This window comes from Haliotis rufescens, unplaced genomic scaffold (genome assembly GCF_023055435.1).
Source record: "Haliotis rufescens isolate VD_foot unplaced genomic scaffold, xgHalRufe1.0.p SCAF_8, whole genome shotgun sequence".
Lineage (NCBI taxonomy): Eukaryota > Metazoa > Mollusca > Gastropoda > Lepetellida > Haliotidae > Haliotis > Haliotis rufescens.
Window position 1 is genome coordinate 24,400,472 of NW_025964372.1, and position 21,832 is coordinate 24,422,303.

Sequence of the window (21,832 nt, forward strand, 5' to 3'; positions counted from 1 at the left end):
CATTTTAAGCATATTTAGATAATAAAATTAATATTACATAATGTTATGGGTTATATTTTAGGTTAATTTCCTAAAAAAAAGTTGCACAAAAATGTTTTAGAGAGCATATTTCTGATAAAAAAGGGGGTTATTTTTTTCACCTTTAGTTAGGGACCATTCATTATATAGTTTCTAAGTCAGGGGAAAGTCATTTATTGTTTTACTGACCTGGCATGCTTTTCTTCCAATTTGGTTTGACCTGGCGTCTATTTGAGGTCGTGCTCTGTTTGTGGAAATACAGTCCTAAATTATTATCGTCATTATTGCCTCCATTATCTCCTTTCATCCCCCTGAGCATATTAGCATTTGTCTTTTAATCGGACTGTTTTTGCATAGCAATGAAACAAACGTCTCAGGAACCGTCATATAATCTTCATCCGCCAAGTGCAACATTTTGGAATAATTCATCTCATAATTTCATAGTAGAATGACATTCAGCATTGACTCAGTGTCGATAAATGTATCCAACAATAATTGCTTCCTTTATTGAAAATGAAATATGGAAGAAACGATAATCTTTATTTTGCAATATGAATCCAACACAGAGTGAGGTTATAAATATTCATTAATAATTTTCTATGTTTGTCTCTGAATAAATTTTACACCATAAGAAAGGAAGTGTGAATATTCAGAGTTTATTTTTATTGCGATAAATCAGATTTTGATTTGGCAGAATTTCTACCAAACACTCGATCAGTATTGCTATAAAATCTTAGACAGACCAACTTTTGCACGACAGAAAAGATTTCATTTTCAAACTTTCCAACCTTTCTAATTCAAGAATTCTTATTTTCAACAAATTCCATCTGTCCAAATTATCTTTACATTAGATAGTCTGTATTAATGTATCAATGCAGCCAAAGATGTGTGTGGTAGCTAAGTGGTGAAAGCATTTATTCATGTTGAAGACCTGGGTTTGATTCTCGACATGGGCAATACGTGAAGTCAGTTTTTGGTGTCCGAACATTGATTTGATGGCATATTACTCCATGCAACAAACAAACATTGTCACAGATTCCCACTGGTTATAAGTGCTCTAACAGTAAAAGAAAATGTACTTCAGTACCCTTGTGACAAAACCTGATTTCTTTCTTTGATTAACTGCGAAAGTCAAAATGCATCCAGACTAGGGCTAGGACAAGTCCAAATTTACTACCCGGGTACTTGACCCCCTATTACCCACTGTAGGTCTCAAGAGTTGGGTACAAAATGTCTGATTGTTAATTGTTTTACCACACCCCTGACAAAAGCTATTTAGATACATATATCAAACGATCAGATAATGCGTACACTGAAGTTGACTGAAGCTTTAACTTTACTCAAACATATACAAGTCAAAAGGAATGTGTGCATCATCAGAAAGAAATGCAAACATAAGTGACTTGTAATGTAACCACTGAGCTACAGTGAGTTTTTGTCTTTAAAAAATATATCACATGACAAACCATGTGTCCGGGTAGTCCTGTGGGGACCCGTGTCCAAGTCAGGACCTACCCGATCCAAGTACCCGAGTTACCCGTCCCAGCCCTAATCCAGACACAGTACTGTTTCTCTCTACCATGTCCAGCACATAATGTTATAGAAGTGAAAGTGTGAGGTATCCCCACTGTATGGTCCTCGAAGCCTTGGCTTCGTCATCGAGTCCATCTAAACCCAAGCCTTGGCTTTGTCATAGAGTCCATCTAAACCCAAGCCTTGGCTTCGTCATCGAGTCCATCTAAACCCAAGACTTGGCTTCGTTATGATGTTATAGAAGTGAAAGTGTGAGGTATCCCCACTGTATGGTCCTCGAAGCCTTGGCTTCATCATCGAGTCCATCTAAACCCAAGCCTTGTCTTCGTCATCGAGTCCATCTAAACCCAAGCCTTGGCTTCGTCATCGAGTCCATCTAAACCCAAGCCTTGGCTTCGTCATCGAGTCCATCTAAACCCAAGACTTGGCTTCGGCATCGAGTCCATCTAAACCCAAGCCTTGGCTTCGTCATCGAGTCCATCTAAACCCAAGCCTTGGCTTCGTCATCAAGTCCATCTATTCCCAAGCCTTGGCTTCGTCATCGAGTCCATCTAAACCCAACCCATGGCTTCGTCATCGAGTCCATCTAAACCCAAGCCTTGGCTTCGTCATCGAGTCCATCTAAACCCAAGCCTTGGCTTCGTCATCGAGTCCATCTAAACCCAAGACTTGGCTTCGTCATCGAGTCCATCTAAACCCAAGCCTTGGCTTCGTCATCGAGTCCATCTAAACCCAACGAGTCCATCTAAACCCAAGCCTTGGCTTCGTCATCGAGTCCATCTAAACCCAAGCCTTGGCTTCATTATCGAGTCCATCTAAACCCAAGCCTTGCTGGAGTACTTGAATACCTGTCACAGCCCTACAAACAATCCTAGTCACTAAATGTCAAGAATAGCGATGAAACCATTTTCCTAATCATAAAAAATCTGCATTGTACCATTCTTACTATATGATAAGCATGTGTTTATGTATCACAATGAAATAGTTAAACCAGGTGTTTGCGAATAGGTGAGCTTATTTTGCCCCACCGGTGGCACCATCATAAACACATGCAAAAGCAAGTCAATTGTCCACCAGAAAAAACACGGGATCATATGGTACAAGTATAAAGGGAATTGCATCAGACATTCTTGTCACTGATGCGTCAAATTTGGAAATGTTCTCCACATGTCTACCATAAAACTTAATTGCACCTTTTCATGTTATAACCCTGATCAAACATCTTTTGAGCATGAGTCGTAACACAATGGTGCTCTTTAAAACCTTGAAAACAGCAAGGTCGATTGCACTGCAAAAGTTGTGAAATGTTGACACCAAAGGCTGAAGCTGCTGCTATACTGCTTGATATCTAAAACAATCAAAAACAGCTGTAAACATTCCATTGAAACCCAATCTGGCAATAATCTGGGAAAGGTAGTCAATTGATTTGTGGAAATGGTGGAACTAGCAGCTCCATACAGATGGACAGAATAGGGGGAACATTAATTCCTATTCAGTCCTGTTCATTCCATGTGCTTTCCAATATTGGAAAGACAGCTTATTCTTCTGGTGTTAGTAAATTGAAAGGCAGCAAATTACTGAGGTATAGGTTTCCTTCGTGCATGGTTTATCGGTATTGAAATGTGGCTGTGTTCCCACTGGTACATTGATCCTGGTGGAATAATACCTTTGTTGCTGTCAGAGATATCATCAAGTGAGAAATCCATTACAAAGTAATGTTTTGAGGAAAGAAGGAAAGATGTGAGAATTGATTTCATGATGAGGCTGGTGCTATTGGAAAATCAGAGCAAATCAAGGTCCACTGACAGGGTGCTGGTCAATACACTGCCAATTTTTAGGTACTGAATCATGTTTAGAGTAAGTATTTATCTATTTCTGTTTGAGTTCACCTCTCTTATGTTTCATAATGATCTTGTACTTGTTAAGAAAAGGTGATATTTTTGGAAAAGAGTTTTAAGTGATATTGAAATCAGAGAAAGAATGACTATTCTATGTGATATTGTGTTGAAAGAAATCATAAATGTATGTATAAGCAGATCATTTGTGTTCATAGCAAACATATATTTTTTAGTTTTATGAGTATTGAGGAAATTAAAAGTTTATTTTGATTGATATTCATTCAAAAGAAATATGTGCCCATCATTTGCTTTCGCGTATCAAGTAATAGACTAGACAGAGAAATCAATTAATCTGTCTAGGTATATATGTTCAGTTATGCCACAGAGTGTTTAATAAAAAGTTTTGGAATGAAATTTTGTTATCATCACCCCCACTGTTGGTTTGTATTCTCATTTGAGAGGACTGATGCAGCCAAAGCCCCATTACACTATCAAAAGTCCATTTTGACCAAGTTTTTGATAATGTAACATGCCGTCAAAATCTTTGACAAAGTTTTTGACAGGACTTTGATGGAATAGAAACTAATCCTATTTCTCGTCAAAGTTGATCAAAGTTTGAAGACATTTATTTAATTTAGCCAATCAGACTGCAAGGAACATTTACCCCTTTTCAACCAGAAGTGCAAAGAGTCAAGTCAAAATGAATCAACTATTTTGGACTGACGAGATGTTGGAAGAATTAATTGATTTGTTTCAACAACGAGCACCCGTTCTCGGGACCAAATATGCCTTTGCCTACCCTGACGCCGCCTTCTCATCATTGCAATACACAAAATACATATGCCAACAGCAAACAATTCTTCGTCAGTAGCATGCACCTTGGCAAGATAATTCCCGCCAAAACTTTGACGGAGTGTCAAAAACTTAGATGAGTGTAACAGCCCAATTTCGGCCAAGAAAACTTGGTCAAAGTGTTTGATAGTGTAAGAGGGGCTTAAGTCTGGAGTTCCAGCCTGCATATGTGCTTAATCTATCCTTCAGTGTTCAGTTGAAGAGAGAGTTTTGTTCAGTAAGAATAATGTTGACAATTAAGTGTTTAAGAGGTCGCCTTCTGCCTTTGCAATTTTGGCTGATCTGTCCCTCTTTGGGACTCATGTGTGTGAGTAGGGTACACATATCTATTGTAAGTTTGGTATTCACATAATTTCTGTTGTATTGATATGATTTTTATTTTCGTATATTGATATAATTTCATTTTTATCCTTGGCTGCTCTGTTTATATACGTTCGAGTAGCTGTCCATCTCTCAGAAATAGAGTTAGTTTGGCCTTCGCCATTGCATCTCTTGGCTTTAGGAGATCTATGACAGATAGCGAATCTAACTGCAATTCTTGTTTTAACCAAGCCTGGGCTGGGGCATGGTCTTGACATTCTAGTAACACGCGAGCAATGGATTCAGCCTGATTGCAAGATGAACAAACCTTGTCACAGTGCTTTTTGTGACTGAGTCTGAGGCGTGAGATGGCAATTTCAATTTTCCTTTCATTTGAGTATGAGTTTGGCTGTTGTTGGATCTTGGGTTGAATTAATTGGGTTGACAAGGAGCACCTTAAAGCTACTTAAAGTGCAGGTCTCATGGTCGTATACAACTTTGCAGATTTGGATAGATTGTAACATCGTTAATGCAAATATCGTATTCAAAACATTGAAAGTGGCGCGTGAATAAGGTTTATTTGCATAATATCAATTTCAAAGGCTGAAAATACAGCGGAGGTGGAGCCTTATCACTGTAAATCTGGTCATTAATGCGTCTCCAAATTAATATGAATGCTGACCCCAAGCCACCCCATCCCCAGTGGAATGATACATATCCTTACCTTAATCCAATCATACAGCAAATAGCACTGCTTATTAGCACTGAGTGGAGCACTTCCGTAAAAACAATAAACAGTGTTTTCCTAAAAACAACACACAGTTTATATGTTTACGCTGTTGACTGGCATGAAGGAAGTTCAAAGGCAATAAAATAATTGAACCAACAACAGTTCACTGATTGGTATGCGAGAAAGTGTCAACAAACTGGACATGAGTTGGTAGAACTCTTGACCCCAGCAGTGATAACTCACCGGATGCCCATTGTGTAATTCCTATTCTTTAAATGACATTGCTATATCCTTGTTACAACTGCTGCTCAATAAACCGTGATTGTGTTTATATTCAAGTTGCTATCTCCACTATCCAAAGTGTGCAGTGAGGCCGTCTTACTGTTGATAGTCATTTTGGAGACTTAAATGCGAAGTTAATTAATGCGAGCAAAGACCACTCGCATTTTTCCGATTAATTCACGCTCACGTTAATTTCAAGATTTACAGTATACAGAGACTCCATATATGGTCTTGTTAGAGTAAATTACCTCCAAAATTACACGCCTGATCGCACAAGTTACCTGTGACGGACAATTTAGATGAAAATAATCAGAATGATCCCTATCTTGGACGCATGGATTACAAGTGTTTGCAAAACACAGACTGGTTTTTTTCTTTCGTATATTTTTTCCAAATCACAATTTTTCGTTGTAGTCATGAAATAGCGCTACAAAGATGAAGCGACCTGTCATAGACTCTGTGAATCCATGTCACTTGCTAACGTGTTACATTAATACACTATACACAAGGCTGAATGTTTTATGATACCTGGACTGACTGCTGGCACACATTATGCAATAATCTACTGCAGTTACATGTTGTTGTGAGATGAGTGGCTGCAGGTGTGACATATACCATCCTGCTAATTATCACTAATTGGCTACAAATATCAATCAATGTCTATCTTTATGACCGCACAGATTGAGGGTGTGGGTGGAAACCGCGCCCCTAAAATTGAAAAGATAAATATCGTACGATGTTAAAATCATATAATTCACGTTAAATCAGGGTTACTTGACACGCCCCTACTAGCCATACTCTTGACATATCGTATTTGACGTAATACGCGCCCAGGGTGCTCTCAAAATTAGAAATAGGGGGCTCTTATTAGAATATTATTTTGGTGAAAAAAAACAGAGTTGAAAGATTCATGGTTTATGGTGACAACCTGAAATGTTTATATACGACAGATATATTTTTCCAGAATTTAATTGCCCATAATTAAGGGTGCACATAACACACAAATGTGTATTATACACGAATAAATAAGTCTTGTGTACATTGATCAATTTGAAGGGGTGCTAATTGGGATTATTCACTAGCCAATATATTAGCAAATATCGCCGTGGGCGCTTATTACGTTTAATTCGGTACATGGAATCCATACTATAATTATTTGAATGTTACACTGGTCTCCTAACAACCAATGAAATGATTGCGTATATTTTGTACCTGACTGGTGATAATATCCAATCAGATGACATACCTGGCCGGCCGTGCTAATTATGGCATAGACAAAGTGGCATTGTAGTGCAGTCTGATAAAATGTTGCTAGACCCATTATGGATTTAAGATAATTTGAGAAATGGACAAAAAGTTACAGTTGAGCCAAAAATCAATAAATTAAATTTGTGCAGGCTAAATTATCGCCACCTACAAAAAGGGCTTGATAAGCATATTTTCAAACCAACAAAGCACTCTTTGCAATTTGAAAAATTCGAAGTCAGCTGATCATAAAACAAGATATAAATTTGTTTTTCCCCATGTTCTAATTTAATAAATGTTGAAAAATTGCATGAGAAAATTAGATAAATGAATAAATTTTTTGGCATGTATTATAACATTGACGCAACAGAGGCCAGTTGGGGGTAGAACATGTGTTTCCTGTGCTAGGAACACGTTGATATCAGTGCAACCTAGACCCTGGTGGAAATAATTGAAAAGCCCTCGAGCTGAGACCCATAATTTGCAGGGAGTTGAGATAGTACTGTATATTGTGAAGCAGATTAAACAGCTGACAAGGAGGAAGCTTGCTGATTGCAGTGAAATAAATCAATAAATGTGAGGCATGTGTTTGACAGTGATGGACATGTGGCTGGTGTTGTTGATTGCACTTGTTGGTGTATATTACATAGATATATACACCTTGAATAACGTTAAGCACCGACGACTACATATTTTTAGCTAACCTGAGTGAGATTTCTCCTCTGAAATGAGGAAGCTGAACTTTGGCTTGTATATTTCTTCATCTTTTGTTCGAATTATTAGAATATTAATGTTTTTTAGCTATCATTATTATTTAGAAGTAAACTGGCCATTCCAAATGTGCATTTTTACCAAGTGAAACTATACTTATACAAGTATAACTATAGAAGTTATACTCCAACCATGGTTTAAGTCAATGAAATCGCTTGAAGATCTGTGGTAGGATAGGTCTTCAGCCATCAATGCTTGCAGTTAGAGGCGACTAATGGGATCGGGTGGTCAGGCTCGCTGATTTGGCTGATGCATGTCATCGTATCACAATTGCATGGATTGATGTGTGGATTGTCTGGTCCAGACTTGATTATTTACACACCGCCGTCATATAGCTGGAATATTGCTGAGCGCAGCGTTAAACAACAAACAAACATTTGAATCAGTTGATTCTGTGAGTAGAATCAACAGATTGTCATAATTTCTCCATTACATAATTGAAAAACAATGCTGACAGAAAGTTTTGTGAAGTGGCTGTCTTTGTTGACATTATAAACTATTGACTACATATCCAGGTGAGCTACAGTGCCAGGGTACTGTTATTGAAGTTATCATATGTTAATTCTCTAACAAACCACTTCTGTTTTTGTTTGCTAAATGACATACCATTGATAAATACTGAGATTGAAATCCATCATCAAATGAAATATTCTCTAACAGATCTATTAAACAAACACACAGTCCCTGAGGGGTGGTCGGGTAGCCTAGTGGTTAAAGCGTTCGCTCGTTATGCTGAAGACCCAGGTTCGAATCCCGACATGGATACAATGTGTGAAGCCCATTTCTGGTGTCCCCCGCCGTGATCATTGCTGGAATATTTCTAAAGGCGGCGTAAAATCAAACTCACTCGCTCACACAGTCCCTGAAATTAAGTCATGTATAAGGTTAGGTAAACATCATTCTCCAAAGGAACCCACGAGCATCAAAAGGAAACCCTCAAGTCTCTTAATTTCCAAGAGCTGAAAAAGGGATGACTATTGGCTGCTGAAGCTGAGAAGGGGATGAGTTGGTAATGAGGGTAAATGTATTATTGAATGTATGCTCTAGGGGATGTGAGAGAGATTTTCATTTTTTCCTATTTTTTTGGCTGTTCTGTTACAAGAGCTGTTTGTGGACTCTTTCATAGCTTTGTCTGCTCCTTTGAATCATATATGACCCAGTTATCGTGACTCCTTGGAGGAACCATTTCCGGTGACCTCTGCCACAGTACTGCTGGAATATTGCTAAATACAGCTTAAGACGATAATCGGTGCTGGCAGCAACGTTTCAGCAGGTGGAATTTTAGACATTATTTGAGAATGAAATGACATGAAGATCTTTCTCAACGATCAATTGAAGTTCATGTTTTTTTAAAGAAAAGAAGTGGAGGGTGTGCTTAAATTTTAGAAGTTTTGTTGTTTGGAGGAATGAAAGAAAACTTTGAAAAGTGTCTTTTGTATGAAGCATTGTAGGGTTGCTTTCCCCATTGACTTGCATTTCAAATTTGCATGGTCACTGACCATTTCTCAACATTTTTTGACGTTTTTTCTAAATTATTCCTTGCATAAAGTTGACTGTACCAATGACTTTGGTTTTTGTGAAACTGTCAGCAAATGCGCTTATTTCTGTCCGTGGAAAAAGTTTGTGTAGATTTTCTGTTATAATTCTAGGAGAAGGAATCAAATCGGTGGAAATAGATGTTTCCTGTCTACTATCAGTACCAGTAATGCCATCGTGTAAACAGCATGTGCCATGTGATCACATGCATATCTCTGGGTAGCCCACTCCATTATTTTATTCATTAAATTAATAAGAAGTTCTTTTATCAATTTGTCGTCTGCCAACCGACGTAAAGCAATATCCTCCGGATTTGATCTACACATGCTCATCCATAACACAATGTTCTATAGATTTTGTGATATATTAAGGTTATACATTTTTAGAAAACTAGCTAAATTAATGTTTGGAATTGTATTTTGGGGAAGAAATGAGAGACAGAATGTAAGCAATGACAGGACTATTAATGTGCTTCATCATCTTGGTGGATTTTTGTTGACAAGTTAATTATTTCTTTTCTAAAGTTTATCTTAGCAAGGTGCTTATATGGTGTGTGTTTTCCTGACAAGAATATTTTATTTCATTATTTATTGATAAATAAGTTTCTCTTCTTATAAAAATGATCCAAAGTAAAACAAGTATCACATGCTTGCCATAATGGGGGGTTGGAGAAAACTTTTTTTTGGCAATAACTGGTCGCTATCCAGTAGAAGCTTTCTGTCAGCAAAACCATTAATTAAATCATTGAGATTGGTTGAAAAAACACTTTGTCTTATGACAGTTTGTCCATTGTCCAGTGTAGATCCGGGTTAATATTGGTCTTCAGCAGCCCTTGCTTGATGTAAGAGTAGCAGGATCAGGTGGTCAGACTTGCTGACTTGGTTGATGCATGTCATTGTATCCCAATTATGTAGATGGATGCTCATGATGTCAATCACTGGATTATCTGGTCCAGACTCGATCATTTACAGATTTACAAATTTGCATTAGCTAATGGTCCTTGGTCTGTAACCGCATCCATGGTCAAGTGGTAGTGCAGTCACCCTAAGAGCGGAAGGTCGGGGGTTCGATCCCTGGCCGCGTCATACCAAAAGACGTTTAAGATGGTACTTGTTGTGTCCCTGTCTGGCGCTCGGCATTAAGGGGCTGAAACAAGGACTGGTCAGCCTGGAGACAGTATACTGTGTCTGAGTGGGGTATCCATGTTAAACTGCAACATGGTATCTCAGTGGGCTAACTCTATAAAACCAGCATTAGTCCAGACTAGTACAAGCAGGCACACTCATACACATCTGTGTGCATGTCACTATATAAATGCAAAAATCTTGAACGTGACGTTAAACCCCATTTCACCTAATCTTACATCTGCTTGGTCTTGCATATTTCGGGGGCATGGATGGCCCAGTCGTCTAAGGCGCCGCGATTCGCTGTGCAGAGTTGCGTTCCTTGGGCACGCCAGAAACCTAAGATTGTGGGTTCGAATCCCGGTTCGACCCGATTATGCTTCTAGGTTTGTCAGCACCATACCCGTGCTCGTGGGTTTCACCGAAGTGGTAAACGTCTGAGACCTGCATCACTTCGGGCTTTCCTCCCACATTAAGTTGACACGCTGTGATATAACTGGAATACTGTTAAAAGCGGCGCGAAACCCAACTCACTCATTCACTCTTGCATATTTCCATGGTTTTGTCTGATAAACATCTGTGACCCGCATCATTTGACTGTCCTCGCACATAACACTGACACGCTGTGTTATTCCAGAAACAACAGGAATCAGTGTTGATCCCAACTCACTAACTCATCCGAGCCTGAGAAATGTATGGATTTTTTCTGATGCCTGGATCTTCTTCTTCATGGATAAATATATTAGTTCTTTGTTTTTGTTCCAGAAATAAGTTCCGGTGTAGTGACACCTGCCTCAATACCCGGTCTCCGAGAGTTGGCCTTCACCTTTCCGAGTGAGAAGCTGACTGGGCCAATGATGGGATCTGAGGCTGTTCCATCAACCCCCCCGCCTGCCTATAACCAACGAAGAAGAGCGTCAATGCACGACGCCATCGATTTCACTAAAATTGACACAAGGCTTTATGACAAAAAGGTAAATTTGATTTGTATTTTTCTTCATATTCTAAAATATATTGTGAATCTTTCCATGTGTTGTAGACTTTGTTAAAGATTAGCATTGTACAGTGTTTATATATCTATATCTATACATGTTTTTTTAACATTGCTTCATGTATGTTCAATTTATTGTTTTTTAGGAGACATCACACAAAAATGAGAGTCATGTTTTCTTCGTTCAAAGCTACACAAGCTGAGAAACATTTCAGGTTTATACAGTTTATAACCAGGATTTTTATTTTTTGTTAGTTTACAAAATTCTGTGTAGGTGGAAAATATTTTTTGGGAATTTCAAGTTAAAAATGTACATAAATGAATGAAAAACAAACAAAATTGGAAGGCGTTGGTAGTGTCTGTGTGTTTGTAGGAATGTGGGTGTCAACGTTTTAAGTTTCTTCAGCTGCCATAATTATTCATTATGCATGCCAACATACATGCAATGATGTAGAAAACATGAACCAATGTGTCGACCTGAGATTGTCTTGCTGACATTGAAGCAGTTCTAGGAGCCATATCGGAAGTCATTTTGTCCTACAAGTTATGTTACTTAAACATTCCTTGGACAACACCTAATTTTGAAACATCATAGTTCAAATAATATATGTCAGAAGACTTCTATATTTTACTCATAAACTACCAGTTTTGAAAATCAATTAGTAAAATATCCTTAAGATTTAGAGATTCATCAGTACTTTGGGTCAGTCCACCTAGCCATTTTTTGGGATCATTACATGAGTATTCAATGTTATTTTCTGTTTGAGCCTTGCACTGATTGTTTGATTGGTGTTCTGGATGTCTGCAGTTCATTTATTTAGACAGCTTCATGCAATGTGATCTTTTGCTGTTTGGTGTTGCATTAAGGTAGAATTCGGATTATTCATGCAATTAGCACTGGTAAACAGAGTTAACCATTCAGTAGGCATTTAGCGTTTCATCTATTACTCAGCCAAATAAAAGATATCACATGGTTTTACTGTGTTTACCCTGTGGGATTCCTGGTAGGTTTGATCCCTGGCAACTTGTTGCTTTTAAAAGGTCACTTGGTTGATTGCGAGTCATACCCTGCCAGCATGGACTTTGTTCATGATATCAATAACTGGTTTGTCTGGTTCAGATTTGATCATTTACAGGCCACTGTATTTTGGCTTTAAACAAAAAAGAAACAAAAATGACACGTTTGTCCACTACCACATATATCGCCGTTCATAATACTACTCTTCATCTAGACCGCCTCCGTGGTCTTGTGGTAGAGCGTCCGCCCGGAGAGCGGAAGGTCCGGGGTTCTATCCCCGACCGTGTCATACCAAAAGACGTTAAAAGATGGCACTTGTTGTTACCCTGTCTGGCGCTCGGCATTAAGGGGCTAAAACAAGGACTGGTCGGCTCGCAGTCAGTATACTGTGTCTGAGTGGGGTATTCATCTCAGTGAGCTCGCACTATAAATCGGCATCAGTCCGGACTAGTACAAGCAGCCACACAAACACATGCACGTCGCTATGTAAGTGCAATAATCTTGGACGCGACGTTAAACCCCATTTCACCTCACCTCACCTCACTCTTCATCTAATGTGCCAACCCTCTCCCTGTTGAAACCTTCAAATGCAATCGATGCAATGTATATACCCTTTCTATCCTGCTATCCGGAGTGAAGAACATCATATAGAGTTGTGAACATTTCAATAAAAAGTATGTACTGTATTTTGGGTGAGAGTCAAAAGCATCAGTTACAATGCCTATTGTAACAAGACCAAAGAACAATAGTTGTAGAGTTTCTTTCACTGAATTGTAGATCTTCCATCAAAAAAGAGACCAGCACAACAGACCTATCTGTAATCTTTTTTCCAATCTGTTAAAGCTATCGCCGAAGCCCGTAATCCAATAAAACAAAATCTCAAAGGCTTCCACAATCCTCAGTCACAATTATTGGGCAACATATTAAGCCATTTAAGCTTATCTGACTTCAGTGGAGATGACCGATTGGACCAGTTCTTTCGTCTTCGTGCAAAATTCAGCCATGCTGCTTTCCACCAGGCAGATGATGACTGCATGTACTAATTCTTTACTGGTAAAGAGTATTGTCCCAGGCAGCTGGAAGCCCCGAGCCTGGTGCTGACATCTGATTGTGATCACACTACTGCACAGTACAGTCATGTGGCATTAGGATTAGACACGGACTTCCATTGGCGAGGACGTTGTAAATTCAGCGTAATACCTTCAGGATATAAATAATATAAAAAAATTATTCTCAGTTTATCTCATCAACTGGCTTGTATTCCTTTTATGGATCTGTGTGCAATCTAATTAAAATCAGATCTTTTAGTGATCAGATTTGATACCCCTCTCAAGGTCTGACATAAGTTCTAATCAGCCTATCAGCATGGGGACTTTTAATTCTCAGTGCGAGTGAGTGGAGCTATTGGAACCGCATGTTTGACTTTTGAACTTAGATCTTGTGGTAGAGAGTCCGCCCAGAGAGCGGAAGGTCCGGGGTTCGATCCCCGGCCGCGTCATACCAAAAGACGTTAAAAGATGGTACTTATTGTTACCATGTCTGGCGCTCGGCATAAAGGGGCTAAACCAAGGACTGGTCAGCTCGGAGTCAGTATACTGTGTCTGAGAGGGTTATTCATGTTAAAACTGCCGCATTGTATCTCAGTGAGCTAGCACTATAAATCGGCATCAGTCTGGACGAGTACAAGCAGCCACACAAACACACACGTACATAGATGTCGCTATATAAGTGGAATAATCTTGGACGCAACGTTAAACCCAATTTCACCTCACCTCACTTGAGCTTAGAAACAAAAGCAAATGAGCAGTTACGAATGAAAAATAGTGACTGTGTGATTTTGTGAATATTTTACACAGTGTCAATTCACTTTTGCAATCAACAAGGATTTTTAGGTGTGCATGGTTTTATTAATCCCAAATCTCTCATGAGTAAAAGTTCCAGTGAAAGGCTGTCCATAGCCACTAGTTTGTGGAAGAGTGAGTATGGTTTTACAGTGCTTTTAGCAATATTCCTGCAATATCACGGTGGGGACACCAGGAATGGACTTCACACATTGTACCAATGTGGGGATTCGAACCCGGGTCTTTGTCGTGATGAGCGAACGCTTTAACCACCAGGCTACCCCACCTCCCCATTTGAGAATGAAGGCAAGCTGAAAGCTAACATTTGATCAGCTCAAAACCCAATGAATCATTCAATTTTTATTTGGAGATCAAAGTTCGCTCAGAGTAGTTGTCAGTTTTTGTCAGAGGAGCTATCAATCAAAGTGAAATATCTGATCTTGATGAGATTGAACAAGTTTGCTAGCAACTGAGGTAGAAATGTTAAAACAAGGGGGATAACTCTTCTGTTGTTTCATGTCAGTCTTGTTCACACTTTTGGGCCCCAAGACATTTTATGGTTCAATTCAGCAGGATATATTAGACTTGGTGTCTGCGTTTGGAAAATGTGATATATTATGGAAGGCTCATATATTCATGCATTGTTCATCAACTTTTAAACCATTTCAGAAAGGAGTATTGATTAAAGTAGACACAATTTATGGATAACAACTTCTTTAATTTTACTTTATTGGCAATGTTTCGATATAGATCCTTATACCATTGTCAAGCAAGGCACATTTCATCAGCCTTGCTTGAGAATGGTAGAAGGATCTATACTGAAACATTGCCATTGTCAACTTCTGAGGAAATTGCTTATCAAACAAGAGTATTGAACATATCACATGCTCAATACTCTCTTTGCCCTTGATTAAAACCATTTCTTGTGTTGGACATAAATAGACCGTTAATGGTCCAAATCATCCTAAATCTCAAATACCTATCTACGTGGTCAGTCTCGACATTCACAAACCCTTTTAATTAAATCAGAGACTGTATTTCACATTTCATCACTTGTAATGTGATCAACCACCTCCGTGGGCTAGTGGTAGAGCATCCGCCCAGAGAGGTAGATGCATGAACATCACTTTTTAAGAGCAATAATCTTGGGCACAATATTAAACCCCATTTCACCTCACCACCTGTCATATGATCAGAGACTGTATTTCACATTTCATCACCTGTCATGTGATCAGAGACTGTATTTCACATTTCATCACTTGTAATGTGATCAGAGACTGTATTTCACATTTCATCACTTGTAATGTGATCAGAGACTGTATTTCACATTTCATCACTTGTAATGTGATCAGAGACTGTATTTCACATTTCATCACTTATCATGTGATCAGAGACTGTATTTCACATTTCATCACTTGTAATGTGATCAGAGACCGTTTTTCACATTTCATCACTTGTAATGTGATCAGAGACTGTATTTCACATTTCATCACTTGTAATGTGATCAGAGACTGTGTTTCACATTTCATCACTTGTAATGTGATCAGAGACTGTATTTCACATTGCATCACTTGTAATGTGATCGGAGACCGTTTTTCACATTTCATCACTTGTAATGTGATCAGAGACCGTTTTTCACATTTCATCACTTGTAATGTGATCAGAGACTGTATTTCACATTTCATCACTTGTAATGTGATCAGAGACTGTATTTCACATTTCATCACTTGTAATGTGATCAGAGACTGTATTTCACATTTCATCACTTGTATTGTGATCAGAGACTGTATTTCACATTTCATCACTTATCATGTGATCAGAGACCGTTTTTCACATTTCATCACTTGTAATGTGATCAGAGACTGTGTTTCACATTTCATCACTTGTAATGTGGTCAAAGACTGTATTTCACATTTCATCACTTGTAATGTGATCAGAGACTGTATTTCACATTGCATCACTTGTAATGTGGTCAAAGACTGTATTTCACATTTCATCACTTGTAAGTGATCAGAGACTGTATTCACATTTCATCACTTGTAATGTGGTCACATTTTTTTACAGGTTTACATTTCATCACCTCGTAATTTGACAAGTTACCAGTTACTTTTTTTCTCTCTTTGTTCAGTTTTATCTTTTATTGCTCATCCATCAATAATAACAAAATAGATGGTCAATGAAAATGAGTTACTATTTTTTTTTTTTCTGTTTGTGACTTAAATCTCAAGCTGGTTCATCCATAACCAATAATAATACAAAAAGTTGTCTGATTAATTAAATATAAAGCCATAGCCATAGTTTGTAAGGTGATGATAGCATGGAGGTTTGGTTTTTTATCACAAAACATTGAAATCCTGTTAATTTAGACATAGCTATCTGAGGTTTAACATGGTTTTACTGTTTAAGGGAAAGCTTCGGAAATAAAAGCGACAAAGACCGTTTCCATACTCTTACAAAATCTCTTCTCATACAAGAGCTCATTGTACGCTTTCCACTTCCAGTATGCTTATCCTGCCCCAACGGTTGCATCTGCACAAAGGCAAGTCAGTTGTTCTGATGAAAAAAACATGGGAACATATGGTCAAGTCAAAATAGGAAATTTCATTAAACATCATTTTGGTCACTGATGCATCATAATGTCTTTTCTCAAAATAATACTGTACGATTTCAATTTGTTACATACAGATTTTCTTTGTCAATATGCCAAAGAAGGCAAAATACGAAAAATTCAATTCATTGTAAGGGTTTATTATATAGTATTTTTCTAGAAAATATCTTGAAACAAAAGTTTTACAAAAATAAGAACAAAAAAATGTTATATTTCAACAGCATTTCACTTTCATTCAACTAAATGAGATAATCTCATGTAATTATCATACTTCAATATTGATAAGTGTCAGTTAACACCAACAATTAATCAATATGCCATAAGTAACAATACCTTTGTAATTATTCCTTTTGTAAATAAAATAATTTTATATTTCAACTAAGAACAAATCCCTTTTTAAAAAAAATGTAATATGGTTTTTTTTAAATATTGCCATGGAAATGAAATTCTGAATTTATATAATAAATTCACAATGACAAGTCTTAAACTGTAAACAGTAATATCTCAAAGGAAACCACAATTTTACAAAAAATCCAAAATTAGAAGCTTTGACGATGGAAAAGATGTTTGAAGATGCCAAAAACCTCAATTCTTAGCAACTTCTTTCTACTCAAATCTTTCAAAACCGGGACAAAATTGACAGCAAATCTTATCACTCTTTGAGAAGGAGATTGTAGCCTCAAGGCTATGCGACAGCAAGAATTTGTACAGGCCTGTCTGATGCTAGTCACAGACTGTAGTCTTTCCCGAAATTGAATTTCCTCTCGGAACAAGGCATTCTGTTACCTCCTGTAGACAGAAAGGATCTTGTGGGCAACAGATAATTTTCCCGATTCATGCCACATCAGGACGGGAGAAGAGCTTTGCTATTCTGAGCCACCTCGGTTCAAATACTCTTCCTAGAAAAGAGGGTTTGGAGAAGATTTGGTATGGCCATTGTATGAAGGAATGGAATTGACACAAGCATTAGGTGATTTCAAGAAGCTTTGTGCCTGAGTTAGGTCGTATATAGCTCTCTGTTGTCCTCCGGTTGTCTATAACGATTGTACTAATAAGGTCGGCTTTTGTCTATTAATGATGTCAGAGGATTGAGGCCAGAGCGTAGTTATTACATAGTATTTTTATAGACATTTTGATTGGTTGCTGTGACTTAAATACTTGTCGACAATAAAAAGCATTTCGGGAGATTTTTTTTTGTTATTGTTGATGGTATTTATTCTTGGCTGTGATGGTAAAGTATTCTGTTGTGGGTCAAGGTTGAGGCAAGTGTTAAGATTCAGTATTACTCATAAGGTCGGAAGTAACCAAGTTCATAAAAGTCGGATGTGCACTAGTGCAAATATCACTGCATGTGCAACAGTGTATATTTTACGTGCTCCAGACAACATTGTTGAAACATTTGAATGTTATTGCAACGTAAGGTCGGAATGATGTTACGTAAGAAACAACGTCATTACTGAAGAGGTCATCCCACAATCGTGGGTTTCTAAGTAGGTAGTCATGATCAGTGCTTTTTTTGTAAAGGGGTGCTCAAAAGGATTACAGAATAATGGGTTATAACGAAATCTTGACACTTGTATGTGTGCCATACTGATGTTATGAACCTTGTGTAAGAATTAATGTATTACTCTTGCTCTCGCTTGGGAAAAAAAAGAATTCTAACACTTGTTTAAAAAAATCAGTGCTCGTATAATAATCTCTATGTAAGTAATTTGTTTGTGAGGTTGCAGTAGAATATCTCTGATGCAGTACATGAAAACTTAGCTGACATGGAAAGAGGCTGAGCTATGTCATCAATTGGTATTTAAACACTAAACTGCAGGATTTTGGAGTTCAAACACCAGGGCCCACTTGCACAAAGCGATCTTAGCGCTAAGACTATTGTAAGCCTATGTTAAAGTATGGGAGTTACGATCATCTTAGCGCTAAGGTCGCTTTGTGCAAGTGGGCCCTGGTGTCCTCACTGAGTTTCAGTGATCCATATGTAGTGGCCATAACATTTCCGAGTCCCGTGATGGGATTCGAACCACGGACCTTCTGATCTGAGGTCGGATGCCTTGTCCACATGACCAAAGAGGTTCACCCCGTCAGCAAGCTGACAAGGTAAGGATGTCATCTGTGGGATGACTCCACGCCCTGCTACGTACTCCCCCATCAACAGAAGGCACGTCCCGGCCCGCATAGTAGGGTACTGAGGCTTATTTTGTTCAAATTTAATATGAACATGCTCAGCCTAACGTTGGGCGCCAATGTAGCGGCCATAAAATTTCCGAGTCCTGTGATGGGATTCGAACCACGGACCTTCTGATCTGAGGTCGGACGCCTTGTGCACATGATCAAAGAGGTTAACCCAGTCAGCAAGCTGACAAGGTAAGGATGTCATCTGTGGGATGACTCCACGCCCTGCTACATACTCCCCCGTCAACAGAAGGCACGTCCCGGGCCGCATAGTAGGGTACTGAGGCTTATTTTGTTCAAATTTAATATGAACATGCTCAGCCGAACGTTGGGCGCCAATGTAACAGCCATAAAATTTCCGAGTCCCGTGATGGGATTCGAACCACGGACCTTCTGATCCGAGGTTCGGATGCCTTGTCCACATGACCAAAGAGGTTAACCCCGTCAGCAAGCTGACCAGGTAAGGATGTCATCTGTGGGATGACTCCCCGCCCTGCTACACATACAAATAATTTTCACTGCTATTTTGCCTTTTATGTCCAATGAAATCTCAGTAAGGATTAGATATATGGATGAACAACTTCATTATTACAAATAGGAGCGGTGTTTTGGTGTAGGTTCTAACACCGTTATCAAGCAAGTGATGTATGGTATGGTAGAGTATGGTTGACAAGTATATATACAGGAAAGGAGTCAGTGTTTATACCATTGAGTAGGTTTAAGATGCAGTTACACTGCTGGAGTGGGGAAGCCCGTTATGTACACAGGAGGGTAAAACATGCTGGCTGGTGAAGCCTGTAATATAAACAAAAGGATGAAGCCAGTAATATAAACTTCTAAATGCCTCTCTAAGAAGTCAATGAAATCTCTTTCATCGGATAATCAAGACTGTTATTTTCTGACAGAAGGCGTTTTGGGTGGATTAACCGCTGCCACCACGCCAATAAATCACAAACCCGACACTCTTAACTCCCACAAGTTTACTCAGATAAGGGAACAAAATACAAAACTAGGATTACAGTGGAAACGAAATGTGTATTACACGAACACAATAAAAACAAAATGCGATTCAAATGCGATAAAGAAAGAAGAGAAAATATACATAGTGGCGATAGAATTTTACAAAAAACAGATCAGATACAGTCATCCCTCGCCTTTTGTACTTTCAAACTACGTTATTTGTAAATCATCAATCTTGGTAGAATATATTGTCTAGGCATTGATGCCTCACTCTCAGCCTATATACAAATGTCAAAACCATGAGTAATTAAAATACATTGATGCTGAATGTCAGTTCATTTAAACTTCTTAAAGCCAGATGATGGTGGCCCAGTGAAAAAAATCTTCAAAAAATATTCCTCCAACTTTTTAAGTTTGTAAACAGCAATATAAGATAGCTACGCAATAAATCGCAAAGTACAAAGTGAAACGAAGCATGGTTTATTTCATGATAAAACATCGTTCTATCTTGACGTCATATCTGGAGATGCGAATATGCGCTCACAACTTGATGACGTCATATATTGGAGACGTTATTTTTTAGAGGGAAGTGTCTAGTAGGTTGTTCCCCACAGATGAAGCTGGGCTATACAGATAAAATAGTGGCCGAACGATCGCATCCAAAAGTGGGAGACATTTGACATTCAGTATGAGGAGAAAGGGTACAGATGATTGATGTGAGGATTGTGAAATATTAAACTTAAAAAAAGGACTTGTCCGACATTTCTGAGGTCCGATTCTATTCAGGGAGTCACCATTATTAAAATTTGGGAAAATAGTTTTAAAGCTTGTACATTTATCAACATCCTTAAAGAGGCTGTACATAATGTTGATATCTGAAATAAGAAATAAACGACTCATGGTCATTGTTTATCATACAATAAAGCACTGCAGGGAGAATAAACCACTTGGGGCTGCACCTCTCATGGCTTTCACTTCCTGCAGCATTTTATTGTATGATAAACAACTACCACTGGTCGTTGAGTACAGCTTCAGTGGCAGACACTAGCGATGTCATTTGATTGTGATGTCACAATGATCTGCAAAGCATTGAAATCCAGTTTCATAGCAGAGATACTACCCAAGTGATTGAATAAAGTTTAACCACAAACTGTCCAAGTCACAACAAAATCTTAAACCAAAACATACACTGATTGAATCAACTTTTGCACAAAGTTTTCCGTATAGCTGTCCCATAGACACAATAAAATCCGCAGACAGAACGGCAACGTATAAATACACATACTAATCAGGTATCCTGATAACACTGTGATGAAAATGTCTGGCCAGCCAAACCTCTATACCTGTGACTGACAGCTTTCCTCCAAGGCAATAATAGTGCCCCTTCAACTGTTGTACATTGGGAGATACAGTATAATGATACTGGTCTGAGTGGTTCATTAGGTGCAGATATAGCACCATCACTGCTGTCAGTGCAGCTGAATATATACCACATTTATGACTTGCATGGAGAACTGTCTGGCAGCAAGGCAAAATAAGAAAGTTTCTTGTTTCGCATCCAAATCTAAATCCTGACCCCTGTCTTAATGATTTTCTTGTGTATCTAAATCCAGTTCGCAACTTTTTGGTTATTCCCTTCCGAAGTTGAACATTTTGATGCATCTAAGGTGTTTCGAGGACTGTGTGGCAAGAAAGCTACATAAAAAGTATCTCGTTTCTCATATTTAATTGACCTGGGCCCAGTTCCACAAAGTGATCTTAGCGCTAAGATGATCGTAACTCCCATTCAGAATGATTCTTTAACACTGTCATACGACAATCGTAGTGGTATGATCGCTTTGTGGAACGGGGCCCAGATCGGGACTTATTATTTATGTTTCTGAATACAATTCCAGTTCCACATTGTTTAGAGATATTTTCACTTTGAATGATGCACTTTTTGATGGAGTCAAGATGTTTTCAGAACTGACTGGCAAGAAAGCTACCTAAAGATTTCCTGTTTGTCAT

The 21,832-nt window shown here is 38.4% G+C and overlaps 1 protein-coding gene across 3 annotated transcripts in view; it reads left to right on the plus strand.

Moving 5' to 3' along the window:
* The window catches only part of LOC124139292 (synaptotagmin-5-like), a 103,042-nt gene that overhangs the window by 52,163 nt on the left and 29,047 nt on the right, over window positions 1–21,832 (plus strand). For all 3 annotated transcript variants that reach the window (XR_006861755.2, XM_046506253.2, XM_046506254.2), the window contains exon 3: window positions 10,995–11,203. Coding sequence is in view for 2 of the 3 variants with exons in the window: in XM_046506253.2 (XP_046362209.1) it covers window positions 10,995–11,203 (209 nt within the window). In the remaining variant the exon portion in view is untranslated. The remainder of the gene's footprint in view (window positions 1–10,994; window positions 11,204–21,832) is intronic.